Below are 14,770 nucleotides of genomic sequence, written 5' to 3' on the forward strand. Positions count from 1 at the left end.
AGAATTTTCATTTTTGGGTGAACTATCCCATTAACTACCATAGCAACAAAGGGGATACAAAAATGGCCACATGATCACTTAGTTCATCAAGAATGGCAATTCCAGGAGCAATGACCAATAAATGTGTAGACCGTGCCACTCACATGCAAAAAACACCATTATCATCAAACACTTGAATATGCAATAAACTTTGAATAACATAAAATGTAAAATAAAACACCCAAATGTACATAATTGATACCAAAAATAAGAATAAACTTAAACTTAAAAATAACCAAATGTGATGGGTCACAAGGCCAAAATTTGGGAACGGCCAATTATTGTTTTCACCATAATTTAAACAATAGTTTACTGCAGAAGTACATGTATTTTCTTGTTTAACAATATACCTTTTACTTCTCTCTCTCTCTCTCTCTCTCTCTCTCTCTCACTCACACACACACACATACACTAATTATTACCATAACATTGCAAGTATTGTCTTGTTACATGCTATCTTTTGTACATGGTAAAGAAAATAAGTTTAAACAGCTTTAAATTCTTTTCCCGTTACAATTACAAACATTTCTACAGAATGACACCTGTGTGAACGGAGAGGAAGTGACTTAACGTACATCCATTAACACTTAACCATGGGAAAATGGCTCAGAAAAGTGAAGTTAGTTCTGAGAAAAGCGGTTACATAATTTGTTTGCAGCTTGGACCTGGTTTTATATTTTGTTTTGTAATGCAATCTAATGATATTCATAATTTCTTTTAGTGTGGCTTAGGTGTCCAAATCATTTTTGGGGTCACTGTGTGTTGCAGCACTAGAAGATGAAATTGCGATATATAGTTGCATGGGCAATTAAAGTGATTCTGAGAAAAATAAATACTGTATTAATATAAACTGATGGCCAAAAGTTTGGAATAATGTACAGATTTTGTGAGTTCAGAAGGAAATTGGTACTTTGATTCACCAAAGTGGCATTCAAATGATCACAAAGTTTAGTCGGGACATTACTGATATAAAAAACAGCACCATCACCATTTAAAATATATATTTTTTGATCAAATCTAGACAGACCCCATTTCCAGCAGCCATCAATCCAACACCTTATCCTTGAGTAATCATGCTAAATTGATCATTTGATACTAGAAAATCCCTTGCCATTATTTCAAACACAGTTGAAAGCTATTTGCTTCATTAAATTAAGCTTAACATCGTCTTTGTGTTTGTTTTTGAGTTGCAACAGTATGCAATAGACTGGCATGTCTTAAGATCAATAGTAGGTAAAAAAATGGCACAAAAAAAGAAAGAAAAAGCTTTCACTAGAAACTCATCAGTCAATCATTGTTTTGAGAAATGAAGGATATACAATGCTTGAAAAACAGAAGATTTCATACAAACGTGTACACTACAGTCTTCAAAGTCAAAGGACAACAGAAAGAGATGTGGAAGACCAGATGAACAACTAAACTAGAGTATAAGTACATCAGAGTCTCTAGTTTGAGAAATAGACACCTCACATGTCCTCCGCTGACAGCTTCATTGAATTCTACCCGCTAAACACCAGTTTCATGAACAACAGTAAAGAGAAGAATCAGGAGGTCTTATGGGAAGAACTGCAAAGAAAAAGCCACTTTTGAAACAGAAAAACAGAAAGAAACGATTAGAGGGGGCAAAGAAACAGAGACATTGGACAACAGATAATTGGAAAAGAGTGTTATGGATCTGAACCCCATTGATCTTTTGTGGGATCAGCTAGACTGTAAGATGTGTGAGAAGTGCCTGACAAGACAGCCACATCTATGGCAAGTGCTACAGGAAGTGTGGTGTGAAATGTCACCTGAGTATCTGGACAAACTGACCGCTAGATTGACAAGGATCTGCAAATCTGTCATTGTTGCATGTGGAGGATTTTTTGATGAGAACTGTTTGAAGTAGTTTAAGAATTTAAGCACATTATTCCAAACTTTTGGCCACCAGTGTATTTAGGTGTCCAATTTAGGCACACACACGAAAAAAAAAAGATAAAAACGAATTCAGTACTCGACACAAGAAATTTCAAGAATTTCATTTTTATTTATTCAAAAGAAACCAGGAAAAACTGCAAATAAAAATAAAATAAAAAAAATAAGAAAAAGGCGAGACATTTAAATAGGACTGTATGCAGTTGTGTTCAGGAGGGGGAAAGCCGAGGGCAGGTGGTGGGTCACAAGATTTCTCACACATGATTTCTCACTGTAGGTCTGACGAAGCCCAATGCTCAGGCTAAAGCCGCATGGCAGAGACACTGTCACACCAGAGAAAAAGGCACTAATCCAGAGTGAAAAACAAAACAAAAACACAATTCACATAAAAAAATAAATTGGGGCGGTCTATAATACAGAGAGGAATCAATTTATGTAAAAAGAGCTAAAACATACAACACTGAAAAGATGAAAAAAAAAATGTAAGAGAGAGAGACAAAACAACAACAAACAAACCAAAAAACATCACGGGTAGAGTTGATGTGTCAACTCGTGCATGAAAACTCTCTGGTTTCTTACTTCATACTGGCTTAACTGGCAGTTTTCAGCAATTTTTAATTGCGTACAAACAAATGCAATACAGCGGACAGCTGGTGTTCTTTATGCCATGTATGGATTTTGACACTAACACGTCTCAGACTGAAATCATGCAACTGTGGAAAAGTTCTCCAAACTCAATTCCCTCATGAAGTCTATTGAGTAATGTCAGCAACATTCACATCCCAAGACAAATAAAAATGGCTGCAATAAATACATTGGCTTAAAATGGTGTGGTTTTCACATTAGACAAACTCTCGCATGATCCACGTCAATATTCCCGCACATGGAGGCCTCTTGACAATAAATTGTTATTATTATTATCAAAAGAACCCACTCGACTTTCAAGTTCTAAAACGAAATAAGAATGATGGCATCAAATTGACCACATAAAGCATTAAATACTATGGTGTTATGTCTGAGAAATATCAGATATTCATAATATTATACCGATGAGTTAGCATGTTCCAGAGCTACTCCGCTTCATCCACCCTCCCAAAAACGCAACATAATTTACAAGTGGAAAAAGAAAAACAAAACTGCGTTGAAACGATGGAACAGACAGACACATACAAATATATATAATATATATTTAAAAACAAAAATGTATTCTCTCTATAGGTGATTTTTTTCTTCTCCACAGCCCAGATGTACACTGCTTTTGCAATTCATTTCTCTTCCATTTGACATGTTTTCAGAATGCATTTTTTTCCTTTTTAAAAACAGCTTCATGATTTGCTATTATAAAGAGATTTAAACATGCAGCAATAATAGAAACGAAAAGGAAACAAAAATAAAAATCGAAATGCAGACAACAAAATAAGGCAAAAGCAGCAGGATGAATCTATAGACAGAATCAAATGTTGTTTTAATTTATGCTTCGTGTACTATGCAAAATTCAGCCTTTCCTTTGCTTCGACTGCAAGCGTTCATGAAGACATCAAAAAACTTCTCAGGAATAATTGTTTCGCCCAGGCACCATGGGAGAGGTGGGGCGTCCGGCCTCTCCGCTACTTTTTTTTCCTCCTTTTCTTTCACGATTTCCGTTCTTCTGCACCACTTTGGATTTCACAGGACTTTAAGGGTGTTGCTAGGGGAGAGTTAGGGTAGTCTGATTGTATGTGAATGTTAGGGGCCATTAATGACAATTGATTTACTAATTGCTTCGTTTTCTTTTTACATGTTCCGGTTAACAGGCGTGACGTAGTTGCGTGGGAACATGCCCGTTTGGCCGTGACAGGCGCCCTTCCACCAGTTGGGGTCAGAGTTGTCCAGGACCTGAATGAAATCTCCACGTCTGAAGCCGAGCTCGCCGTCCTCTTGAGGGTCAAAGTCAAACAGTGCCTGCACGTATGTTGGATGCTGCAGATAAACAATAAATGTAAACGTGTAAATAACATGAAGATGGCACCCGTTCAGTACAGTTTCTTTGAATGTCATGGTATGAAAAATCATCAGACCTGACCAACAGGTTTTCAATTATTAATAAGCAATATTTGTCGTCTGGAATTGAGTTTATGGGACATTCTTCAACTTTATACGGCCAATTTATTCAGTGTTTCTGGCTGTTTCTGCTAGCGCCTTGCATGGCAGCTCTGCCATTATTGGTATGTGTGTGTGTGTGTGTGTGAATGGGTGAATGAGTCACAGTGTAAAGTGCTTTGAAAACCGTTAAGGTTAAAAAAAGCACTATATATAAGTGCAGACCATTTTTTCAAACGTTTGATTACCACTTTGGTGTGTCCATTATTTTTCAATGATTCAAAGGTTGGTCATAAATTGCTCCTTACTTATTGAATAGCACTTGCTTCAGAAACATTCAGTGAATGTTCAATTACATATTAACTACGGCCACTTACATTTGTGAATGTTTTAATGAATATTATACATATGGTTTCTTTGTTGTTAATTTAAACTGGAACAAGTTAGCTCGGCACTGCAATTGTACACATGAGGCTTAAAAAAATTTAATAAGTGCAAACTAGCATACAGACCTGAGACACCTGCTCGATGTCTCGTAGAAAGATTTGTTGGTTTCGGGAAACGGAAGTCGTGCGGTGATAGTCCACCAGCTCATTGAGAGAGTTAAACTTCACAACCCAGAGGAAGTACTTTCCAGCCCCGTCACGCAGCACTTTGAAGTGCTGTACGTCATTGCCAAACCTTAAAAAGAAATACTCTTTAAATATTCACTTTTCCATGACCGATAATAAAAACTTCATAATGTGGATGAAAACGTCTTTATTTTTATTCAAGTCGACAAATTTCATTACAATTAAAAATAAGATTTTACACGATTATTTTAGCGATTACAAAGTAACAGATGCTTGAAATTCTAATTCTGATAACATTATACTAAAAAAGATTTTCTCTTTCTAACAAAACACTAAAAGCTATCTAGTATGTATGCGCAAATCTACCAATTTTCACAATTGACTGTCGGTTGTTTGAATGACTAGTCGACTAGTGTTTCGGCAGTGTTCCTATGATGACCACTGAGTGGACTGACTTGCCTTGAATGGGACTTTGGTCATGCGCACTGGCGTGGCATAGCGGCCAATGGTAAACCAAAGTATACTTAAGCATTTAGGGGGTTAAACACTTGACTTTGATCAAGCCTGCAGACTACATGGACATTATTCCAAAAGTCGCTTTGAAGGCTGTCTTGTGAATCTACTTACTTGACAGAAAGGGAGAAGTCTCCAGGCGCGCTTTCGCTCTCTCTGATGAGGAACGCTCCGTCATGCCTCTGTTTGTTGAGTATCTCTTCTGCTCTGGCCCTCGGAATTCTCCCGAAGAACCACCTGTGAACACAAGAACACACACAAACATAAACATTAGCATCAACACAGAATATATTCCAGAACTGTCAAAGGCAATGAAGAAAACAGAAGACTGAAGAGGTGGTGATGGCCAGATGCTAAAAGTACAGAGAGCAGTCAGGGTGTTAATAATTTACTAAATCAGCCAAAGATGACATATTCACTAGTTTACATTTAAGCAAGAAAGAAGAAGAAAAAAGAGATAAGAGATGATTTGCATTGCATTAGTGCCATGTGGAGCAGCTTATGAAAATGAGATGTCAGTTTTCTGTTTGACAAAGCCAAATGAGCAGTTAACACATGCACTGAATATCAGCTCTGTTGATGTGCTTATTTAATCAGCATAGAAAAGATCAGAACAATTGATGAGCTCTTGAGATCCTCACAGACGATCAGCACATGAGATCAGTACAGATGATCAGCACACAAGCGCAGCACATGAGATTAGCACAGAAGATCAGCACATGAGAACAGCACAGACAATTAACACACGAGAGCAGCACAGACGATCAGCACATGAGATCAGTACAGATGATCAGCACATAAGAGCAGCACACAAGCGCAGCACATGAGATAGCACAGATCAGCACAGAAAATCAACACATAAGAGCAGCACAGATGATCAGCACACAAGCGCAATACATGAGATCAGCACAGATGATCAAAGATGATCTGCACAAAACAGCAGCATGGAAGATGAGCAAAGACAGTCAGCACAAAAGAAGAGCAGAGATGATCAGCAGAGATGATCAGCACACAACGCAACACATGAGATTAGCACAGGAGATCAACACACGAGATCAGCACATGAGATCAGCACATGAGATCAGTACATGAGATCTGCACAGATGATCAGCACATGAGATCAGTACAGATGATCAGCACATGAGATCAAAGATGATCTGACAAAACATGGAAGATGTGCAAAGAAGATGTGCATAGAAGATGTGGAAAGACAGTCAGCACAAAAGAAGAGCAGAGATGATCAGCACACAACGCAACACATGAGATTAGCACAGGAGATCAACACACGAGATCAGTACAGATGATCAGCACATGAGATCAGCACAGATGATCAGCACATGATGATCTGCACAGAAGATCAGCACAGAAGATCAAAGATGATCTGCACAAAACAGCAGCATGGAAGATGTGCAAAGACAGTCAGCACAAAAGAAGAGCAGAGATGATCAGCACATGAGATCAGCAAAGATGATCAGCACGGAGGACAAGCAAAACCGATCAGCAGAGGAGCAGAGAAGAGCAGGAGAGTTGATCAGCACAGAAAAGCAGCGAAGACGATCATCACGAATATCAGCTGCGGCGATCAGCACAGAAGATCAACTCAAACTGCTTCATTCCACCCAGCATGTATGTGAACCCCTATCATCCATTCACAAAAAACATACATCAGCTGGTGATTTGCTGGTTATATATATATATATATATATATAAGAAGCCAAAAGTCATGACACATCTGCCTGTCTTTCTTATAGACTTCAATACAATGAGCTGATCTTTCTTTTACAAGCCAGTTTATAATTCATTCAACTGTATGTGTGCTTCTAGAACTTCAAAGTGTGTCATTTTCATTAGAGACAAATTAAATATAGGGTTCATTTTAATGTCTATTACTTCTAGTAGTGGTGTAATTGTATGGATGATATGGATGTGCTCTTCAAAATACCCAAAACAATATGTAATCTAACGCCACAGGGCTTCATGATAGACTTCATTCACTTAGCTGAAGTCTGACATAATACCACAGTCTCCCAGAGGGCCCTATTACATAAAGCTAGCAATAGAAGCACCGTCTATCTCTGTTGTCTTTCCACTGTACCAGTCTAATCTTTCTTGTCCACTTTGATGTGGACTACACAAGCCACAGACACACAAACACAGAGTACATGACCAGGAAGTGGCATTTAAGCACTCTAGGGCAAGTTCCACTCAACCACCATCTGCCTGCCGCATCTAGCTTGACAACTGTCTCTCTCCATTCAAACACGCAGACAGAGATTTACATTCCCTGTCTTGATAAGAGACACCTCCCCATACCATAAACCTGGGCAATCTTGTGTATTTGTCCTATGGGGTTAAGAAGAGTTTTTCATTGGTGTGGGATGGAATGTCAAACAAATGATTTTGGCAACTGATTGGTCACAATGGAAACAGAGATTTGTTTCTCTCACTTAATGACAATCAAACTCTATGATGCTATATATATATATATATATATATATATATATATATATATATGATCAGAGAGAAAAAGGAGAGTAATTAATTGCAAAACAAAGAACCAGAATTGCTTTTTTAACAGTAGCAACTACAAATCTCAAGGTTGAAAAAGATATTTAATTTCAAAGATGATAGAAACTTATTAGTGGTAAGCATCACTATTAATATTGCTCATTCTTGGCTTTGGGGATTTGTTCAAATCCTTAATCATGAATTTAAACTACTTGTAACTCATCCTGTGCCAATTGTGCTGCGGACATAATTAAAACCTCAAATCCTTTGGCTTGCCAATAACTTTTCTAGGCAATAAAATGTATGATTTTTGCCTGGCGGATAGTAAAATAGTCTATGGATAAATATACCATAGACTTGGAGGTGACTCCTTTGAATTGAGCCAGTAAGCAACCATCCAAAATACCATAGTAACCACATAGCAACGCCCTGGCAACCACCCACAACACCCTAGCATTGTGACAGAGAATTTTGCATGGTCAAATCCCACATTGGTAAAGGGGTTTCTATGGTTTAACCTTGTGCCCTTCAGGAGGACTGTGTGTTGTGTCTTCACAATATGCTAGTGGTGGATATTTTCACGGTATGATAACAATCACAAAAATGACCACGGTAATACGGTATCACGGTATTGAGTTGCATTGATGATATTAATAGCAGTTTAATATTTGGTTATGAAATATGTCTGATAAACACACAGATAAATATATTTCAGTTATAACCAATTCTTGAACTTTATTTGGGATTTCTTAAATGTTGATCCATAAACTTTTGATTTTGAACATCAGGACACTCTTAATCCGACAGAGAAAAAACCCACCAACAGATAAAACAATAAAAACTTAAAAAATATATATATTATTGCAACAGTTGACAGATGATAATGTAATTTTTTTTTATTGTTATTGTTATTTTATAATTTATGAAATTGAATTGTAAAAATGTGTAATGATTATTGCTTAGGTTGACGTTTCAGATATGCATTTGTCGCATTTGTGATTTAGTTTAATTATTAATTTGCAGTTTATTTATTGGCATTTTGCCCAATATGGTCAATTTCCTGCACACCAAAAGCCATACACTTTGTAAACCCTATTTAGTGCTAGGTTTTACAAGTAAAACATATTAGTAGTATTATCAAACACATTGTTGGCCTACTGTTGCGCTGCACTCACAGCGGCACGCTGTAATGTTGAACGAGTGCTTAAAACCGTTTGCTGCATTTGTGAATGTGACAGAAAGCATAAGCATAACTTTAGCCTAACTAGTCATTACATAACATGTAAAACTATATTGAATCTGGTGTTTTTAATGAAACAGGGGCTATAATTTATTATCTTGTATACTCTATTTCCACTTGCATCATCTCTGCAAATTTCGTGGGGTGGTGCTCACTGAGATGGTGTTTAAGGTTTGAAGCATTTCCCGTTTGAACAGTTCCTTTTTAGCAAAACACTTTTCAGACTGGGTAACCATGTCTGTGTGATGTGCTCATGCTGCGCTCCGCTTGTGCCGCACTTCTGATGTGCTCTTGATGCGCTTCAGTCACGACACCTGCATGTCACCTTTAAAATTGAGTGACAGTCGAAGGTAACGTGAGGAAGGCACAATTACATTTTTTTATTTTATCTCGCCAAGTTTATATGATGCTGTAAATGTCACAAATTCCATAATTAAAATTAATAAATGAGTTCTGAAAAAAATCTGTGTTTATATTCATGCAATACATCAATGAGAATATTTCATCGGTATGATAATCGTCCGTTATAAAACCGAGGTATATTGTGAAACCTTGAAACTGTTACATCCCTACTACACGCTATGAATCATTTAATTTGATTTAAAACAAATTGTCGCAGTTCAGGACACACTGGGCTGTCAGTAAAGGGTTCAACTTTTGATGCACCGAGTCATGTGACAAAACAACATGGCACTGATCTCAGCAGAGTTTGTCTTTGAGAGAAACGCCAACAAAACTACATCTAGTAAAAAAAATTGAAAACGTTTTTACATTGAAACCGGTTTGAGTAAAAAGACTAGAGTCTTTAGTCTCAACTGATATGCCATTTTGAAAATTGGATCAATTTATCACGCAACGGCACACTGTTAAACACAATGACCACTGACCTGGACTATAGGGCTAATTTTCCCTTAGAAATCCTATATTTCTTGTGCATCATCACATTGAGAATCAATGGGTTCATCCAATAGCTGAAAAATGTTGCTTTCAGAGGCTTTTAATGGAGTAATGATGAAAAATTTGAGCTATTCTGAGTCAGCACTAAGTGAACTAAGTTCACTAAGTAGGTCTAATAACAGATTTGACTCTTGTGTTGACTTGACTTGACTCTTGACTTCGAGAAATCTCTCTGTAACCGTTCTTCCGTGTACATTTTGCATAATTTCCCCTTTTTGTGAGCTTACATCCTGATGCTTTTCATGGGAAACTTTTAGTAACTTAGTGAACTAAGTAGGGAGCAAGGGAACATCCTATAGCTTTAGCTTTCTTATGCAGCCAAGTGCATTCATTACAAACGTCCGACCAAAAGTTTCCAGCTGCAGATGATGTTTGGACCACTCAACATGGTTTGCAGACATGGGACAATGATAATCAGTACACAGATTCAGATTTTTTATTTGTATAATGGATTTTATAAATGTATAATTTTATTTTAACATGGTTGGCAGTGATTGGACGATGCTGACCATTACTTCAGAATTAATTATGATAATTTCTTTGGTAAAACGCTTCAAAACTGCATATCACTTGTTTGTTTGACAGTGCAAAGAGAGAACATTGAGATTTTGTTGCTAAAGTAGAAAAAACATTGTAACATAAAAGTCAAATACTTTTTATTTCTATAGTTTTTCTATGTGCTTTTCCTTACACATTGAAAACATGAATAAACAACACTCCTGGAAACATAATACAAATTAAAATCGGACTTTCTATAGCTTGGTATTCTTTAACACTTCACAACTTGGTCCAGCTGCCACCATACGAGGACATAATGTATATTTTTAGGAAAACGTATTGCCCTTAAAAAAAAAAAACTTTTTTTGGCCATGTTTATTTGGTGCTAGTTACAAATCAAAAAGGGAAAGGAAAAATGCACACAGCAGTCACGCTCAGTTCTCAGGGTATTAACGCATTCATAGTCAAACTGTGCCATTTTGTGGGTTTCATTTCCAACTCACGAAGCAAACGTTATTCATTTATTAAAACCGGAGCGGTTTCCTTCTTTGCAACTGTACAATCTAATTCTATGGTACTGTGATAAATGACCCAAGGATAAATTGGACCAGGTACAAAGACTGAAATGATTCAAGCTAGTTAATATCAAAAGACCATTTCAAATTTTCCCATGAAAAGCAAGCTCACAAAAAGAGGAAATTATGCAAAATATACATGGAGGTACGGTTACAGAGAGATTTCTCGAAACTGTGACCTGATTCAAGTCAACACAAGAGTCAAATCTGTTATTAGACCTACTGAAACATGCAGATTAGAGCTCGCCGGACAGCCTCAAGGCCTAGAAGTATAGCTAAAGTACACCTGCGTATTTGCAAACATATAAGACGCGCACGTGTTATTGTCTTTGTTTGTTGTTAAATACTTGCTTGGAGAATTTAACTGTTTAATCAAAGTGAAGTTATTTAGTTTGATTGTTTTATATATTAATTACAAGGCTGTTATTAATGTTGAAAATATGGTCTTCATCTTCATTTGCAATTAAGGAATACCTCAGCTACAGAGACTGAAAGCTGCTCCCAATGCTGTTTGGTAAATAAATGGTAAATGGTCTGCACTTATATAGTGCCTTTTTAACCTTAGCGGTATTCAAAGCGCTTTACACTGTGTCTCATTCACACACCAATGATGGTCAAGCTGCCATGCAAGGTGCTAGGATGCCATTGGGAGCAACTTGGTGTTCAGTGTTCTTGGCCAAGGACACTTCGGCATGTGGAGTCGTGTGGGCCGGAAATCGAACCACCAACCCTGCGATTAGTGGACAACCCGCTCTACCACCTGAGCCACAGCCGCCCCATGTTTGGTGGCAATATTACTAATACAGCACTGCAAAGCTACTTAATCTATGAAAAAAAATATTCTATTTTTTTTTAGACTTGCATCAGGATTCCCGGTGATTACATTTGAATCCCTGAATGTTAAAAGGACATATACCGTCAGGTTTTCCCTTTATAATCTGTGCTTTAAACCAGCTGTCCTACTCTGAGATCTCGAAATGTGATTGGATAAAAGCGTCTGCCAAATGCGTAAATGTAAATTATCAGGGAGCTTTACTGTAATGCGACTTACAGTGCACTTATTACAGGGACAATCCCCCCCCGAGCAACCTGGAGTTAAGTGCCTTGCTCAAGGACACAATGGTGGTGCCTGTGGGGATCAAACCAACAACCTTTTGATTAACAGTTTAGTGCTTTAGCCCACTACGCCACCACCACCTCCTGATAATACTAGCAGAATCACGAAACGTGTGCAATGCATGGCAACGCACACCAGGAGCGTTTCTCACATATAAGCCATTTTGGAGCTGTGTTTGCCTGAGACAAACACAACTTGAGCTGAAGTCAAAGAGTGAACTTAAAGATGGCGCCTTGTATCATAGAAACCATTTTTGCGAAAGGAGCACAATTCAGCACTGTAACTCAAACCACCCATTCTCAAGAATAGATATTAAACAAAAGCGGTACATTGGCTGAAATATCTCATACTTACGGATGTGCCTTCATCTCGATGTAGTTCTTTGGAATGAAACCGTCTTTGCCGTTTAGTTCTGCCTTATACCAGTTCTGATCACACTCTTCATTTAATACCTGCAATTTAAAAAGAAGATTATTTTCGGTTGTGAAGACACGATCAGTCATACAATCGTCTTTTCTCCTTTTGTGTCCTATAATAAGCAAGCAAGCTAAATAGGACAAAATGAGGATGAATAAAAGATGAAAGGATCTATTTTTGGGTGACACCCTCCCTTTAAGAATGCCTAATTAGTTTAGGTGGTTTGAACATCTGCGCATTCACATTGTGAAAGTGTAACGCAAGAGCAATCGTGCTAACATCTATAGCAAAATCCACCTTTGTTCTGACGAATGAGTGTGTGATGTGTTTAACTCTGATTGGATGTTGAAAATATCTCCGGACTGTGGTTTTGTCGGATTAGGTTTTAGAGAACTATTTATAGCCCATTACCACCACTCTGATCAAAAGGCACAAAGTCTAATTTTATGGTCTAGTTCCAGATACTACAAAAAGTAAATTAAGAATTTCCAGCAGGGATGGCAATTACAACCAAGTAAACCCAGAAACCAAGTATCAGATGATGCAGATATCTCAAAAAGGTCAAATATAGTCCATTTTGATACGATTTGGTCAGATATGATTTGCTATATAGCATGTCAGCTTCTCTGCATTGGTTGATGGGCAACTTCCCTTTCAATAGCATTCAAATGTAGAAGGCAAGGTGGGGCGACCAATTATCTGCCAAAGAACAGACTCAGAACTGTGGAACTGTGGTTTAGAGGAAACAGAGCAAGCGACATCCTTCCGGTGCAGAGACCGATGGGTAGTAAGAGAAGAAAAAGAGTCAGTCAGACTATAAAGAACTGCTGATGGACCATTTGCCAAAAACAGGTTAGGAAACATTAAACTCCCAAAGAGTAACCACTAAATGCTCTATTGGGACTGGCAATGTGATGCCCTTTCCACTTGTAACAAAAAGATGATAACAGAAAACCATGGCGGTGGTTTTCAAATGTGGTTTTAACACCTGGTTGGTTCACATTTACTATTGAATTCTGCTTGGAAAGAATGCATGATGCTCCACATTAGTGGCAACTACAACCAAATAACAACCAACTACAGTTACTACTAGGTATAGATCTACTACTAGAATATAGATGTTTTTTTTAATGGCCTATACGATACTGAATATTTTTGTGATAAAGTGTCCAACAACCAATATGCATAAATTACTTTTTTCTTGTTGTATTTCTGCTTTCATGCACAATGACATAATCATTTATCACTAACCTCTAAATGTGAATTGCTTTACAAAACGAATATTGTGCACAGTCTACAAATAATTAATTTAACTAGTTTTAGTTGCTCATTTTTGAAATTTCAAGTCTTTGGTGTCCAACTTAATTGCTAAATCCCATATTGTAGAACCGATTAAGTAGACAAGTGTAAATATAGTTTTAAAAATATCAAACAGATTATCGGTCCATCTATATTACCAGGGTGATTTAGCTCAAAGTCCAATACTTTGCAGCGTTTTGAATACACATTTACCTCATTTACATCTGTACCTCAATGCACTCATGCATTTGCTCTGACATGGCTTTTATTTTTAAATCAGAAAAAACATTATTTTGTACATTTATGCAATATATTGATTCAAGAATGACATGAAATTATTAATGTGCACTCATATGTTAATGTAATTAAAGGAACAGTTCACCCCCAAAAAAAAATTCTCTCATAATTTACATATCTTTATGCCATCCCAGATGTGTTTTTTTATTTTATTTGCTGAACTCAAATTAAGATTTTCAGAATAATTCCTCAGCTCTTTTGGACAATGCAATGCAAGTGAATGGGTGCCAACATTTTGAAGCTCCAAAAGCAAAATAAAAGTAATCCAAACGACTCCAGTGGTTAAATCCATGTCTTCAGAAGAGATATGACAGGTGAGTCAGAAATAGATCACTTTTACATTCTTCTTCATGTGTTTTTGGTGATTCACATTCTTCATGCATACCGACCCCTACAGGGCATGGAGAAGAATTTCAAGCAAAAAAGGACTTTAAAAACTGTTTCTCACCCACACCTATCATATCACTTCTGAAAATATGGATTAAAACACTGGAGTCATATAGATGACTTTTAGGATGCCTTTATGTGCTTTTAGGAGTGTCACAATTTTGGCACCCATTCACTTGCATTGTATGGACCTACAGAGCAGAAATAGTCTTCTAAAAATCATAATTTGTGTTCAGCAGAAGAAAGTGATACACATCTGGAATGGCATGAGAATTTTCATTTTTGGGTGAACTATCCCTTTAATATGCATCAATATAATACATAGTAATAAATAATTTAGTGCCGTCAAGTTAAAATT

The 14,770-nt window shown here is 37.1% G+C and overlaps 1 protein-coding gene across 1 annotated transcript in view; it reads right to left on the bottom strand.

Annotated features, from left to right (window-relative positions):
• Positions 1-3,520: 3,520 nt before the first annotated feature.
• LOC127648410 (growth factor receptor-bound protein 2) overlaps positions 3,521-14,770 on the bottom strand; it is a 42,933-nt gene continuing 31,683 nt past the window's right edge. The window contains exons 3-6 of the mRNA XM_052133077.1: positions 12,367-12,464; positions 5,232-5,354; positions 4,545-4,713; positions 3,521-3,912 (exon numbers count right to left, since the gene is read on the bottom strand). Of these exons, the coding sequence (XP_051989037.1) occupies positions 3,727-3,912; positions 4,545-4,713; positions 5,232-5,354; positions 12,367-12,464 (576 nt within the window). The 3' untranslated portion in view covers positions 3,521-3,726. The remainder of the gene's footprint in view (positions 3,913-4,544; positions 4,714-5,231; positions 5,355-12,366; positions 12,465-14,770) is intronic.

Source organism: Xyrauchen texanus, chromosome 8 (assembly GCF_025860055.1).
Source record: "Xyrauchen texanus isolate HMW12.3.18 chromosome 8, RBS_HiC_50CHRs, whole genome shotgun sequence".
NCBI lineage: Eukaryota > Metazoa > Chordata > Actinopteri > Cypriniformes > Catostomidae > Xyrauchen > Xyrauchen texanus.